Below are 14,908 nucleotides of genomic sequence, written 5' to 3'. Positions count from 1 at the left end.
ACTCTGTAAGCTATTCAAACATTTTGGGCCATCATCTTAGACCCACAGACTGACAGAATCACAGAGCAATTTGAGGCCTTTGAGATTATCTGATCCCATTCTTACTTTACAGATATCGAAACTAAGACCCAGAGAGGAGACAGGAGTCAGAGCCAACATCTCATGATCCTCAGTTCAGAGCTCTTACTCCTAAATTTTTTATTGTTGTTGTTAGATAGAGTTTTGCTCTTGTTGCCTAGGCTGGAGTGCAATGGCATTATCTCGGCTCACTGCAACCTCCACCTCCTGGGTTCAAGTGATTCTCTTGCCTCAGCCTCCCAAATAGCTGGGATTACAGGCGTGCACCACCATGCCTGGCTACTTTTGTATTTTTAGTAGAGACAGGGTTTCGCTATGTTGACTGGGCTGGTCTCAACCTCCTGACCTCAGGTGATATATGCCTGCCTTGGCCTCCCAAAGTGCTGGGATTACAGGTGTGAGCCACCGTGCTCGGCACTCCTAAATTAACTAAAAATGAAAGTACAAATTAAAACGGAGTTTGAGAGGTCTATCTATAGGGGCCTGGGTCCAGGAAAAGCTTCTAAAAGGCATATTTATGGGACTCTTGGCTACAAATAAAAGTCCCCTTCCTCGCCCCAAGTTTGGAGAAAACATAGACATCAAAGCTTGCCCAAGTTTTCTCTCCTTATATTGGAAATAAAGCAAATGTATCCATGCCCCACCTCTTCCCATTTCTCTTTTTGCTTTAAAACAGCAATACTGCTCCAAGCAGGGAAGTCTCAGAGTTTTATTGCTTTGGCAAACACTTAAAGGATATCATTGCCTCTGACCACGGTGAGAGGAGTAGAGTGGGTTGTTTTCAAAGGTCACAGGCTTTATTACAGAATTTGAATGCTGGATGCAGTTTTCTGGCATGCTCTCCTCTCAACTCTACAAATCAAGTAGACCAAGCTTGCACGCTGAGTAAGGGGTCTCCGGGGTCCTACTCAAATACTACTCCATCCGCTGCTTTGCCACTGTAGCTGTTCCTTGCAAAATGCAGTGAATTCACAAAATGGGCATTCCATTCCTCCTGTCTCCTTAATTGCCTCTCACCTTTTGGTCTTTTCAGTCTCTCTTCCCTGGCTTGGGACACTGGCTTTTAACCCTTCAACCATGGCTACCACTTAGCCCATGCCAGGACTAAGGGAGGAAGTAAGGAGTTGAGAGTGCAGCAGCCTGGGACATACCATGTACAAAATAGTCGCACAGTAAATGCTTGAATGAAGGCAGGACAGAGAATTGTGATCCATTCTTTTGGAGATCCTTAAGGAGGGCCACAGCAAACATGGAGGCAGGGAGGAGTACTGGAGTTGCCAAGACTGGAGATGATGACATAGCAGAAAGGACTGAAGCAGGGTCGCTGAGCTATGGCCTGAAGGCCCAATGTGAACTACTGCTTGTTTTTAGAGCCCAAAAGTTAAGAATTGCATTTAGAACATTCACCAACAATTTGGTGAGAGGGAGTATTAACTTTAAACCCAAATTAAGCAAAATGTTATCCCCTACCCCCACAAACAACCCCATTCTTCTCATTCATGGATCTATGCTACAAAAGTTGTACTCATTATATTTTGAGTTTCATTGATTAAAATTTTGCAGAAATTTGTTTTCTCTCTTGTTATACCTACATGCTATTCTTGGTTTTGTCTCTTAGCCTTTGGAGCCTAAAATATTTAGCATCTGACCCTTTAATTTGCTGACCCTTGTTCTAAAGGAACTGGGGGCACTTTAGGCTGAAGGAAAAAAGACAATATGACAACTGTCTTCAAAATTTGGTGGACTCAATAGGGAGAAGGAGCCATCCATCACCAGGGCATCTTTACTATGGAACATTCTCCCACCTGTGAAGAAAGAGGCAGATCTAGACACATGAATGTGGTACAATCTTCAGGATAGATCACCAGCTGGATAAAACATACATTTTACGTCCTGTGGCATGCTACTTTTGCACTGAAGGGGAACACACACATATGCATAGTGGCCTATGGATTCATAGTCAGTCTTTAGAAGAATACACAAGTAACTTCCTCTTCATGTTTCCCCTTGGCTCTGTTGCAATACTTCCCTTGTGCATATATTACCTGCTCAAAATAGATAATAAGACCAACCAAAAAAAAAAAATTGGTAGACTGACAGTGAGGTGGGGCTGGACTTGCCCTACTGCTCCAAAAAGACAGAATAGGTAGAAATTACAAAGAAACTCATTTTAGATTAATCCTTTCTAATAACCAAAGAGGAATCGAATGATATATATTACCCATCAATTGCTGTGCTAGCTACATTATAGCCATTATCTTACTGAGCTTCCTAACAGTCTCTGAGGTAGGTGCTCAGAGTAGCCAAGTATCTTTCTCAAAGTCTTACAGCTAGGAAAGGGCAGAGCCAGAATTTGAACACAGATCTCCCTGACTCCAGGGCTGAATTTTTTTTTACTGTACAATGGGTACTTCCCTATATAAGGGTCAAGGATCATCTGCCAGAGTTATTATTTCATACAAAGGAGATTTTTACACTAGAAAGCAGATTATTAATACCACCAATAATAATAGTAACATGCACTTCTTGCAGTAACATACATTATCTCTTTAATCATCACAATAACATTCCAAGGTAGATCTTATTATTCTCTATGTTTTCCATATAAGGGGACAGGTTCAGAGAGGTAATGGAATCTGTTCAAGTTCATATTCAGCATGTAAAGTAGCAGAACTGAGATTATAACACATGTCTGATGTTAAACTATGAGGCATTGTTGAGACGGCAATGCCATCCAAAGTGATCTATAAATTCAATGCATCCCTATCAAAATTTCAACTTTTTTTTTTTTTTCCAGCAATGGAAAAGCCAATCCTCAAACTCATATGGAATTGTAAGGGATCCAGAAACAAACTGGAAAAAGAACAAAGTTAAAGGACTCATACTTTCTGATTTCAAAGCTTACTACTAAGCTACAGAAATTAAAATAGTATGGTATTACATAAAGATACATATACAGACCAAAGGAGCAGAATTAAGATTCCAGGAAAAAATTCATACATTTATGGCCAATTGATTTTTGATAAGGGTGCCAAGTCCATTGCATAGGGCAAAGAATAGTTTTTTCAACAAATGGTGCTAGGACAACTGGATTTCTGCATGCAAAAGTATGGAGTTGGACTCCTACCTCACACCATATACAAAAAAAAACCCATAAATGGACAAACAGCTCAAATATAAGAGCAAAACTGTAAAATCCTTAGAGGAAAACAAAGGAGTCAACCTTCATGACCTTGGATTTGGCAATGGATTCTTAGTTATGACACCAATGGCATAAGCAACAAAACAAAAAATAGATACACTGGACTTAATCAAGATTTAAAACTTTTGCACATCAAAAGACATTTCAAGAAAGTGAAGCAGGGCATGGTAGCTCATGCCTGTAATCCTAGCACTTTAGGAAGCCAAGACAGGAGGATCACTTGAGGCCAAGAGTCTGAGACCAGCCCAAGCTGATTTCTACAGTCTCATCTCTACAAAAAAAAAAGCAGGTGTGGTATCTCTAAAAATGTAGCTGACCAGAGTTTATTATTTAGACTTTAAAATAGGCAAAAGACTTGAATAGTAGTTTCACCGAAGAAGATACACAAATGGCCAATAAGCACATAAAAAGATGCTCAACATCATTAGTTATTAGGGAAAAGAAAATCAATCCCACAATGAGATATCACATCACACCTACCAGAATGTCTATATTAATAATAATTTAAAAATAACAAGGGCTGGTGAAGAAGTGGAGAAATTAGAACCCTGTGTATTGCTGGTAGGAATGTAAAGTGGTACAGTCACTGTGAAAAACAGTCTGGCAGTTCCTCAAAAAGTTAAACATAGAATTATCATATGATCAAGCAATTCCACTCCTAGGTGCAAACCCAAAAGAACTGAAAAAAGGAACTCGGAAAACATGCTGTGTCATTATGTGCAAGTGTTGATGTTGGCTGGGGACAGGAGAAGGAAGGAAAGTCCAAGGACAGTATTCACTGCGGCATTATTCACAATAGCAAAAAGGTGGACACAACCCAGGTGTCCACTGACAGATGAAGGGATAAACAAAATGTAACATATACATACAATGGAATATTATTCAGTCATGAAAACGAATGAAGTTCTGATTAATGCTATCAGATATATTGTTATAACATGGCTGAATCTTGAAAACATTAGGCTAAGTGAAGCAAGCCAGACATAAAAGGGCAAGTATTGCCTGATTCCTTTTATATGAGGTACCCAAAATAAGCAAATTCATAAAGACAAAAATTAGATTAGAGGTTACTAGGGTATCAGGAAGGAGAGAATGAAAAGTTATTGCTTGATGGGTACAGAATTTCTGTTTGGGATGATGGAAAAATGTGGAAATAGATAGTGATGATGGTTGCACAACATTGTGAATGTAATTAAATGCAACTGAATTTTACACTTTAAAAAGGTTGATATGGCATATTAAAAAAAATTTTTAAACAAAGAACTAAAACAAAACCATGAGGTATATACCAGATTCCTTGTTTCTCTGAACAATGCTACCCTAAGAGTTTAAACCCCTTCCATTCCTCCCAAGCGTGTTGGCATTTTCATTGAGGACCACGTTAAGAAAGCAATGCTTAATTCGAAAGAACATTTCCATAATGGTGAGAATGGGGATCCCAGGGGCCATGTCAGAGGCTGACATTCTTTGGGGCAGGGTGTCATGCAAAAATGGTGAAGATGGTTCCTATTGAGCCGACTCACAAAGCTGGACCAGAGCTGGGAACTGTCCAGGTGCTCTGCCCCAAGCCAGGCCCATCCCTTAGTCTGCTGCCCATTTTCCACTCAATGACCTTTAACCTTTGGGCCTGCCTGGGGAAGATACATTTCCTTGCAAATCTAGGGACCTCTAAAACCAAAGAAAAGGGGGCAGGATGAGGGTGCACACTGGCTTTGCAGCACTGGTGCATTCAGCAAGTTGTTATGGACCACCTAGCATTAGCCAAACACTCTGCCTTGATTTCTCAGAAGTCTACGGCTCCATTTGTGTCATGCCCACTGATACCTTCTAGAAACCTTGGCACCTAGCTCAAGGCTGGGTTTCTGCAGTACAAGCGGGACTGCAGGCAATGCTGAACTTTAAACAAATGGTGGGCCTGGCAAGCAGACGTTGTTAGATGTGCAATGCTTTTCACTGTGCTCCCTGATTAAATAAGCATTTAGGTTAGGGAGGTGTAAATGTCCTTTTGGTACAATCACTAGTCAGACAGTTCTACCCACAGAACTATGGTGCTGTTGAGATTTACCATAAACACATGAATATGAGTTCAACAGGAAAGATAAAAATACCATTCCTGTCTTTAAAGCTGCCTTGCCTATGGAGGGGGGACACGCACAACCTTCTAAAAGGACCCCATAATATCCTGTCGAAATGGAGCCATTAATAGTCAAATTCAAGAAACAAACCTCCTTAGCAGCTTGGGTTCATTCTGAAAAACAGAGGAAGCGGTGCTTGCTGCTTTACTTTTAATAGCGCAGGTTGTCATGCCAACTAGTGCTGCTGTTTAAAATGAAGAGGAAAAAAAGAAGTGTTCCTTCCTACACAAACCTTTCAGCAGGGCTCACAATTAGTCTTTAAAAACACAAAAACTCACAGCACTGGAGACATGGTAAACACTGTTCTTCTATTTAAACCTGTCAGAACGAGGATGTGATAAACCTTTGGTCTGTGTCTCCTTTGTAGAATGCTCTTTGGCCAGCATCTGGTTGAAAAGTCCACAAGGAAAGAAAGGCACGATGATGTGGTGCACACAGAGGCGGCCGGTCTTGAGATGGGAGAGCAGCCTTCCATCTTGAATAAGCACAAGAAAAAGGCCAGCCTCCTTGAGAAAGAGAGGCTCCGCTCCCGCTTACCCCTGTGAGCACAGTTATTAAAAGGCTGGGTCTACACAATGCTGCACAACACACCCACCGCACAAGGGTGCCAAGGACAGGAGAGAGGAACACGTGCTGGCAGTGGCAGCAGAGGTGCCCCCACCCTCTGTGGTGCCTGTAGGCCCAGGTCAGCCAAGGAGAGGAGCCAAGAAGCAGGAAGACATGCTGTGGCCTGATGTGTAAGTGTTAATGCTGGTTGGGGACAAGAGAAGGATGGAAAGCACAAGGACAGGGTGAGAAGGAGGTAAGACCTCTTCTCTCTCTCACAATTGACTGATGGTTTTATGGACACTTCTGTCCACAAAAGCTTCCACCCATGTAAAAGAAGATCTAGCAACGTTTCTGAGGCAAAGATGACTTGCTCACAGACAAGCCACAGGGTGATATGTGTAGATTGCATCTGCAAGGGGCACACGTAAAGTCTGCCAACAGGTTGTGGTGCTGACAATCAGGCCCCACACTTTCTTTCCAAGCTCCTCTCCTCCCACTTCTCCATGAGAGAAGCCCTGGGTTCCTGTTCCCTCGGGTCCAGTGCCTTCACAGCTCCGCAAGCTTAAAGATGAAGAGGGTCTCTCTCCTCCTAGACCACTTAATGCCTATCAGGCCTTGAAGAGCCAGTTCATATATCCGTCATTCATAATCTCTTACTGGCACTCTCAACCTATAAACTCTGCTGCAATTGGCCTATTCCATTCACCTGCCAATTAACATGCTTTGCACTATTATGTATTCTCTAATTTGATTATCTTTTTGTTTGTTTCTATGTGGTCTCCCTAATTAGAATAGAAATTTCTTGAAGGCAAAAGATCTTTTTGTATCCTTTGTTGCTTCCTCTGTGCCTAGTAACTCCTGTGTATACAGTGGTAGTAACTGCAGCAGCAGCAGCATACTGATGCCACTTAATGAGCTCTAAGTGCTGGGCTCTGTTCCGAGTACTTTACATGGATTAACAAATGTGTATCTCCCAACTGTCTGAGATATACATACACACAATTATTACCCCTATTTAACAGGAAAAGAAACTGACGCATAGGAGGTTAATGACGTGCCTAGGCTCACACGACTGGTACATAGCAGACCCAGAGCTCAAACCAAAGCTCTCTGACTCTAGAGCCCGTGACACACTATGTTGATGACCTGAGTTTGGGGTTGAGGAGGCAGAGATGGGTGAAGTGCCAATGGAGGAGAGAAGAGAGATAGGGGATATCCACAATAAAATGTGCAAGATACTGTCCCATTCAACAAAACTTACATAATGCACACATTTATTCATAAAGACAGATGTAAAGATTGCCTCTAAAATGTCAATGAGTAATCAACTATCTCAGGAGAGCTGGATTCTAAGGTACTTTTCTTTCCTTTTCTATATTTTGCATGTATTGTTTGATTCTCCAAGGAGCATGCAGGACTATTGCATATGGCGGAAAGATAAACAATGAAGTCAATTTCATTATGGGCGGAGAGGAAAACAAAACAAAAAGAGAAAAAAGAAGGAACAAGGGTCTGCCGAGTATTTCTGAACAGAAGGGTGGCATGTCTACTCCTGTGTCTCAGAAAGATCGCCCTGCTCACAGGGGAAGAAATGAAGACAGACAAATATAACATATCTCTAAGACAAATGATAATAACGATAACTGCTAACATTTATGGAGCTCAAAGAAAGGTAATATACGAAGTTTAAAATCCAGTTATCCTCACAGCAACACTGTTCATAGTAGCCAAAAGGTAGAAACAACCCACATTTCCATCAGCTAATGAGTGGAAAAACAAATTGTGGTAGATCTGTACAATGGATAATGTGGATAACCTTGAAAACATTATGTTGTGTGAAAGAAGCCAGACACCAAAGCCCAAATATTGGCGATTTATATGAAATACCCCAAATCAGTATCCATAGAGAAAAAAAGCAGATTAGTAGTTGACAGGAACTTGGTGGGAGCGAGAAATGGGGAGTGGCTGCTTAATGGGTATAGGGTTTCTTTTAGTGTGAGGAAAAGGTTTTGCAATTTGAGGTGATCGTTGCACAGTGGTATGAACGTACTAAATGCCACTGAATTCTACACTTTAAAATGGTTAGGTTTGTTACGTGAATTGTACTTCAATTAAAAAAAAATCCAGTTACCCTTTTAACTTAAAGTCCTGAAAAAATGGAAAGGCAGATGAGGAGGGAAAAAAAATGGATTCAGAAAAACCCCAGTAAATGAGGAAATAAGACAAGTGGAACACCCAGAGTAGGATGTGGCCTCGGACAGAGGGAGAGAGGGTCTACGCTCAGCAAAGGGTGGACCTAACCCCTATCTTCAGTAACTGAGCTATCCGACCATGAGCCAGGCAGCCTTGAGATGCTGTGAGCTTTCTCCTACGACTTCTACTGTTTTAGTCGGATGATCTGAGACAACACAGTTGGTGAATGCTCGCTCCAATTGCCTAAGTGGTAGGCACAGGCAAGGCTGAAGCCAAGTATCAGACCCCTAGATAAGGCATGCAGAGCTTGTGCTAGGCCCGCCCCCGTCAGCACATGGGCCTCAGCTGCTTGTCACACCTGGCAGCTCCAGGCTGGGGGCAGCTTGTCAGCAGGAGCCACACCTTGCTCCTGGCTGTATCCCTGGCCTTAATCAGAGCCCTTGGCACAGAAGAGGTGATAGTACATACATGTGTTGAAGAAATAAACATCTTCCATTTCATATATTTTATCAGTTGGTTGAGATTTTTAGTAGATAAAACACAGATATGGTACAAAATTCAAAAGGCTCTGGGGGATATAAAGTAATAAATTTGCCTTTCTTCTACCCTCCTATTCCAGCTTCTCCGAGGCAACCTTTGGCACCGCACCACCTTTTGCAATGTGACTAGGGGAGTGAAGTTCTGACTTGCAAAGGTTCCCGCAACCACACTACCCAGTCATCTGGGAGGCAGGTCACCACCACGAGATGGGAGCTACATATGATATCAAGACAGAAGTCATCTGGGTGAAAACAAGGTCCTAGTATTCTGTGCCAGGAGCAGGCACAGGCCCCGGAGCCGCAGCTTGCAGAGGAAACCACCCGGGTGATGACCACCCCCTAGAATGTTCATGGAACAATGGGAAGCCCGGGGGCAGAGACCACCCAGCCAGTCAACAGGGCCAGACACCTCAAGCTCCTCACTCCTGTTTCGGACCTAGGAGATTTCGAGCTGGGAAAGGCAACATTGCTACCCAATAGGATGGAAGTAGATGTGTGCGTACCACTGTCATCCTTGGACCTAGAGAGGTGATATGTGTTTTGTCTGGAGGAACAAATTCACCTTAAAGGAATTCAACTGTGAGCTGGGTGGCGTCCCCAGTGACGGGCTTTGTGGTGGACGCAGCTGACAGGAACTTAGGTGGTGGGGAGAAGGGGGGTCCAGGAAATCAAGGTACCGGGAGAGGTTCGATCCATTTAGTGATGAGCAACCTAGGCCAATCCTAAGCCTGGACTGAGTCCCGGGGCTGAGCCGCATGTGGTGGGGGCATCTGCACACACTGCTTTGTCGGGCCGGATTGTGAGGCTGAGTAACCACTGCCCTGTAGAGTCACCAAACCATGGACTAAAAAAAGATTCAAGCCACACAGGCTCATCTGTTTCCCCAAGGTTCCTGCCTAATGTGGCGATGCACTGGCAGGCTAGAGGGTGAGTCGGGCACTTATCTGATTTCAGCCAATCTGTTACTGTATTTCATTCCCTGTCCTCGTGCCCAGAGGCTGTTGCAATGGGTATAAATTTAGAAAGATAAATAACATGGAAAAGTTCCTTTTAAAAAATAGGGATTTTTTTCTATTTTGTTAAAGAAAAGATAAAATAATGTTCTTGTTATTCTACCTCACCATGGTAGAATTTGATATTTTGGGCAGGAACCTAATAATGCATAACCATAGCCCAAGATGAACCAGCTTCTCCTGAAACTGTGAAAGAGTCAAGCCTCCATCCTAAGGGTTTCTTAGAAACTGAGGGAGTGAGAAGATGACAGTACCTTGCACAAGATCTGAAATCCACGAGGGTCCCTTCCGAACAAGCAAAAGACTCTAAAAGAAGACTGTCTCCTTTATATGAAATGGTCTACACCAGCTAACATAACACTCTGTGCCTGAAATTGTCAGGCCACTGGCAATTTCACTGTACACACTGATACTTTAAACGAAACCTGTTCTATGAGGAAATTAATATCACAGATGGGAGATTTTCAGTTGGTGGAAATTAACTGAAAGAGAAACTGCTTGAGAAATGTTTGCCTTCCCTCACACACAAACTCACAGCCCGGTGGGTTATGGAACCCTCATGGTAAAAGACTAGATCAATTCCACCACCTAATCATTTAGCCCAAGGCCCATTCTACAGGGGAGAAAACCAAAGTGAAGTGACTGGCCCAAGATCACATGGCTGCCACTAATAGAGGGGGGCCCAGGACCAGGTCTCACAGCACTTCCCTGGGGTCACCGTGCAACTGCCACCCACCATCTGGATGTCAACCAGACTCAGCAGCTGTACCTCTGACAGCATCTCATACTGGCCTCTTCTTCCAAGAGCAATGGTAAGTAAGTCATAGACCACAGACGCGCTCTGCAGACTGATGAGGCGGTCACTCTTGTGTTCAGGTATCCTGCTCAGCACAGCATCCCGGTTGGCCTGAAAAAACACGGAAGAGAGAAGCAGATGGAGAGAGAACCTAGTGCTGCATGGTGGGGAGGCCACCTAGGCCCTCCTGCCCCTACCAATTTGCCAAGGGAATGGAGACAAGGGTAGGAATGAGCAGAGGACTCTCATCTTGGGTTATTTATTCAAAATCCCCTGGGCACCGCAGAACATGATACATGGGATGATCCAAACACTGAAGTCCTGGAATTGTGAACCTAGAGGGCACCTGTACCTGTGAACAGGCATTTGGAGGAAGCCTTGGCAGCCGATACAAAGTTTTCCCTGGGCTCGGGTTCATAGCCAGCCTCATGGAGGACGCAGCTGCACTCTAGAGCAGCCGAATCATCCATCAAGTGAGGCCCTGCTGCGCCTCACTCGTGAATCTGCTTCTGCTCTACATTAAAGAGTGGGAGAAAATTCCCAGTCCTGCATTTCCCAACACCCAATTGTGTCATCAAATTCCATGAGTCCTACAGAGATATATCTTACTTTTCCTCTATCACCAAGCAACATTCAAATCCCTATATGACATCTTCACTTGAACAGAACACAAAGACGGATTCAATCTTGTTTAAGGAAGCACAACACAGATATATAAGAGAAAACAAGAAGAAAGCAGATTTTTACTTTAAAAGATATTAACACAGAGGACTCAAGAGAACACCGTCAATTTTCTATGCTTAGCACAGAAATACATCTGGTACATTCAAACTTATTAATCTCATCTATCCAGAAATCCAATGCTCTTTATGGCAACTTGTTCCCATTACTTCTAAAATTTAATTTCTCTACAGATTCCTCCAAATATATGACATGTCTGAGACTCAACAGCTAGCTCATTTTCCTTTTTTCACTAATAGCAAGTTCAGAATCAACAAAGTTAGATTTCGACTGCCTTTTTCCCCCTGCTAATTAACAGAAGTCTGCAGATCCATCTGTCTGGAGGAGCAGAGAAAGGCCCCCCCAGTCTTTCCTGTGAAAGTGGTACATGAGGTTCAGGGTCACTTGTCCCAGCAGGCTGACGTTGATCTTCCCCCTGACATTCAGAAAGGCCACACACACACCTTCCCTCTCACTAATGAGACAAAATGCATTTTCTTTGTGTGTGAGTCCAAGGCATTTACTTTTAGCCACCCATCAGTACTTACTCACTTTAAAACTCCTTGCTGTTAAATGTCAAAGACAAATAAGAATATATAAGACAGGCCACTTCCTACAAAGTGAGTCATCTCTTACGGAAACAAGCCTGCTTTTGAAGATTTCATTCTAAGTTTTTCTTGTTAGGAGTCCCTCTTGAGCCCAAAAAAAGCAGCTCTGAAGGAAACAGGGCCTGTTGCAAATGGTCTCATTTTATTTATTTGCTATCAAAACAAACATACTATTTATGAGAGATTTTCAAGTTATACCAAATGCATTCTTTTCATTTTTAGAGAAAGTATCAGTATCTTTTGATTAAAAAGGTACAATATAGAACCTCAAACAGACCCACAAATAATAAATATCCCAGAATATTGCCTCAGTGGTAGTTCTGCAAATCAAGTTCTTATAATCCCATTCTCCTAGGGGAAACTAATTTGATTTGTAGTTAGAAAATAGCACAATTCTAAATGATACCTTGCAGGTGGAGAAGCTATGGACAAATTCATGCTTCTGAATTAAAGTCAGAACCAACAAAGAACACAATTTTCTGACATCCAAAAAACACAGCAATTTTCATTTTGGTTTTGAAATTGAGCACATTCATTTTCTGTCTAAAAACTAAAAAATCGAGAAGTCAAAGGATATGGAAAAAAGGCTTCCAGAGGCAACTTCATTTAGATTTCTACCTGCATTTTCTGAAATGATTTACAGGGAAGACATAATCATTTTGGTTAGAAACCTTGTCCTTCATATCCACTGATGACATCACTGGATTTCAACATCCCCTGAAGAGATTTTTCTGGAAATTACATACCACAGAGCCAAATCTGACTGTCTCAAAGGGATCTCAAATGTTTCAGTATTATTAGTTTCTATCACTTCAATTAAGAAGCAGGAGAGTTGGAGACATCATTCCAAAGACATCTCCACTTAGTGCAAGCATTTTAGAGAGGTGGCCATGTTTTCCAAATTGCAGACTGAACATACCATCTGACAATGGAACATAATGTTTTCAATCAGAATTGTCCAGGTAATCTGAAATGTACAGTCACCATGCTTTCAGAACTTTTACACCATAACCAACCAAGTTTGCCCAAAGGGAACTACCTGCCAAGGACCCAGCTTGGGATGAGGGAATGCTGACCAGGAGGCCAAGATGAGCTGGCTCCATGGATGACCTGGTGGGGAAGCCTGGGGAGACTTGTTCACTTGAATGCCATCAAGTGCCAGCCTCCTCACCTATATGCTTCCCTGATTGCACCAAGGCAAGTAGAGAATGTAAATGACACCATCCTAAGTTACCAGCTGACTATTGGGCAACCTGCTTCCTTGAGAGGAAGTAAGCCCAATGACACCAAAGAGCCTCCAAATCAAAAGAGGTGGTAACTCAAGCAGATTTGCTCTTGTAAACATCGGTGGGCCATTCAAAGTTTTAATCAAAGGCAAGAGAGCTGCCCTCTCATGAGTTCTGGCCTCTTCTGACCCCTCCTTCTTTCCATGCATGTATGTTATTATGCTCAGACTCCATGTCTATACTCACCTCAGTCCATTTTATACCTCCCACTAAACAGTATGTGTGGGGAGGGCAAGAAGGGAAATCCCTTCTCTTGCTTTAGTTATGATTCCCTTTTCTCCCCTGGGCTGCCCCGGGGGTTGGCGGTAAGCGGTGACAACTATGGGGAGGGGGCAGCACAATCTCCTAGCAGGAACAGGAGACCACTGTGTGATGCACGCATTCTGCCTGCTCTGGGCCTCGGGTTCCTCATGTGTAAAATGAGGGAAGGGGACGTGAGCCCTCAAGATCTTTTGATTCCAGGAGCCCGCCCATTCTGCTCAGGTGCTCAGTACACATCACTTTTCTGCTAAGGAATTCACTATTACAACACACATGATCCTGAAGGTTTCAAGTCAGGGCCACAACGCCTAGTGATAGATACACAAGGCAGAAACCCAATAAATGATGAGTGGTGAAATAGACCTAAAATTTGATATCCTGGCCAAATACTAAGAAAATGTTTCAAAGGAATCAGAGGGTCTGGCAAAAACTCCCTCATAATAGCAGTGACAGGGAACAGAAGTGAGTTCTCACAGCCTGGGACTTCACAGTGTCTGGCAACAGCCGGGAGATGGAAGAGACAACCAGGGCAGGACGATAAGAGTTTCATCAAGCTCCTGCTGTGAAAACCAGAGCTTTATAGATCCAATAAATGACTTATCCTAAAATTCTCCCCCACTCCAGGGCAAATTGAGAGGCTTATAAAGGTCACCCTTTGGGGGCCTCTTTCTCCTTTTAAGGTTCCTCCCATGGTCATTTTAGCTGTGGTTTAACCTAGATACAATTGCATTAATGTTCAGCCAATACTGGATGGATGAATGAATGAACTAAGATACCTGCTTCAAGGTAGAAGATAGAGAAGCTCCAAGCTCCAGGCTAACCAACGGACATTGCTAGCTGGTCCAGGAATTAAGAAACAACCCTCTTTTTAAACCTCTACTGTTTTTTCCTATCCAGGTATACCCTCTAGAAAGTATTTTCTCTTAAGAAAAAGAGTCATGATACTGGCAGAATGGCTATATCAAAAAAGGGACTACAGGGCCAGGGGAAAGAACAATGTAAAAATACATTCCACTTACCATTGATTCGCTAATCAGCAATAACAACAGGGCTTCTTCCGTATTTTCTTGAGGACAAAAAATGCTGCAGTTGAAAGAAAACCGACTTTGATATATGGCAGTTTCAAAATAACACAAAATATACAAATACAAGCAGAACTGAACAGTAAAAGCTTCCAGAATTTTATATAATACCCATGAAAAATACTGTATAATTTGGACACTTGAATTAATTTGCCTATTTCTATGGTAATCTATGGAATTCATACATTTTAGATATGCATTTTAGTGGTTGGCAGAAGGGTAAAGTAAAGCTGTAAAAACCAAGTTAAAAGCCCAAATAACATATGTGCATATTATAGAGGCAGAATTTTAGATTTCAATAAATTGACATTATCTACATAACACGAGCTTTCTCTTAAACCCATTACAGAGGTATAAATTGCAGGCATTTCATAAACAGTACTCTTCTTACCTCTTACCTGCTAACTGGCATATCTTATACTGTCGTTTAGATGAAATAAGAGATT

The 14,908-nt window shown here is 42.5% G+C and overlaps 1 protein-coding gene across 4 annotated transcripts in view; it reads right to left on the bottom strand.

Annotated features, from left to right (window-relative positions):
* TTC7B (tetratricopeptide repeat domain 7B) overlaps window positions 1-14,908 on the bottom strand; it is a 278,705-nt gene that overhangs the window by 126,916 nt on the left and 136,881 nt on the right. For all 4 annotated transcript variants that reach the window (XM_055288412.2, XM_055288413.2, XM_055288414.2 and 1 more), the window contains 2 exons: window positions 14,400-14,463; window positions 10,479-10,616 (listed from right to left, as the gene is read on the bottom strand). In XM_055288412.2, the coding sequence (XP_055144387.1) occupies window positions 10,479-10,616; window positions 14,400-14,463 (202 nt within the window). The remainder of the gene's footprint in view (window positions 1-10,478; window positions 10,617-14,399; window positions 14,464-14,908) is intronic.

The sequence above is a fragment of the Symphalangus syndactylus genome, chromosome 8 (assembly GCF_028878055.3).
Source record: "Symphalangus syndactylus isolate Jambi chromosome 8, NHGRI_mSymSyn1-v2.1_pri, whole genome shotgun sequence".
In the NCBI taxonomy this organism is placed as follows: Eukaryota; Metazoa; Chordata; class Mammalia; order Primates; family Hylobatidae; genus Symphalangus; species Symphalangus syndactylus.
The sequence above is the reverse complement of the archived record's forward strand: the minus strand, read 5'-3'. Positions and strand labels throughout refer to the sequence as shown.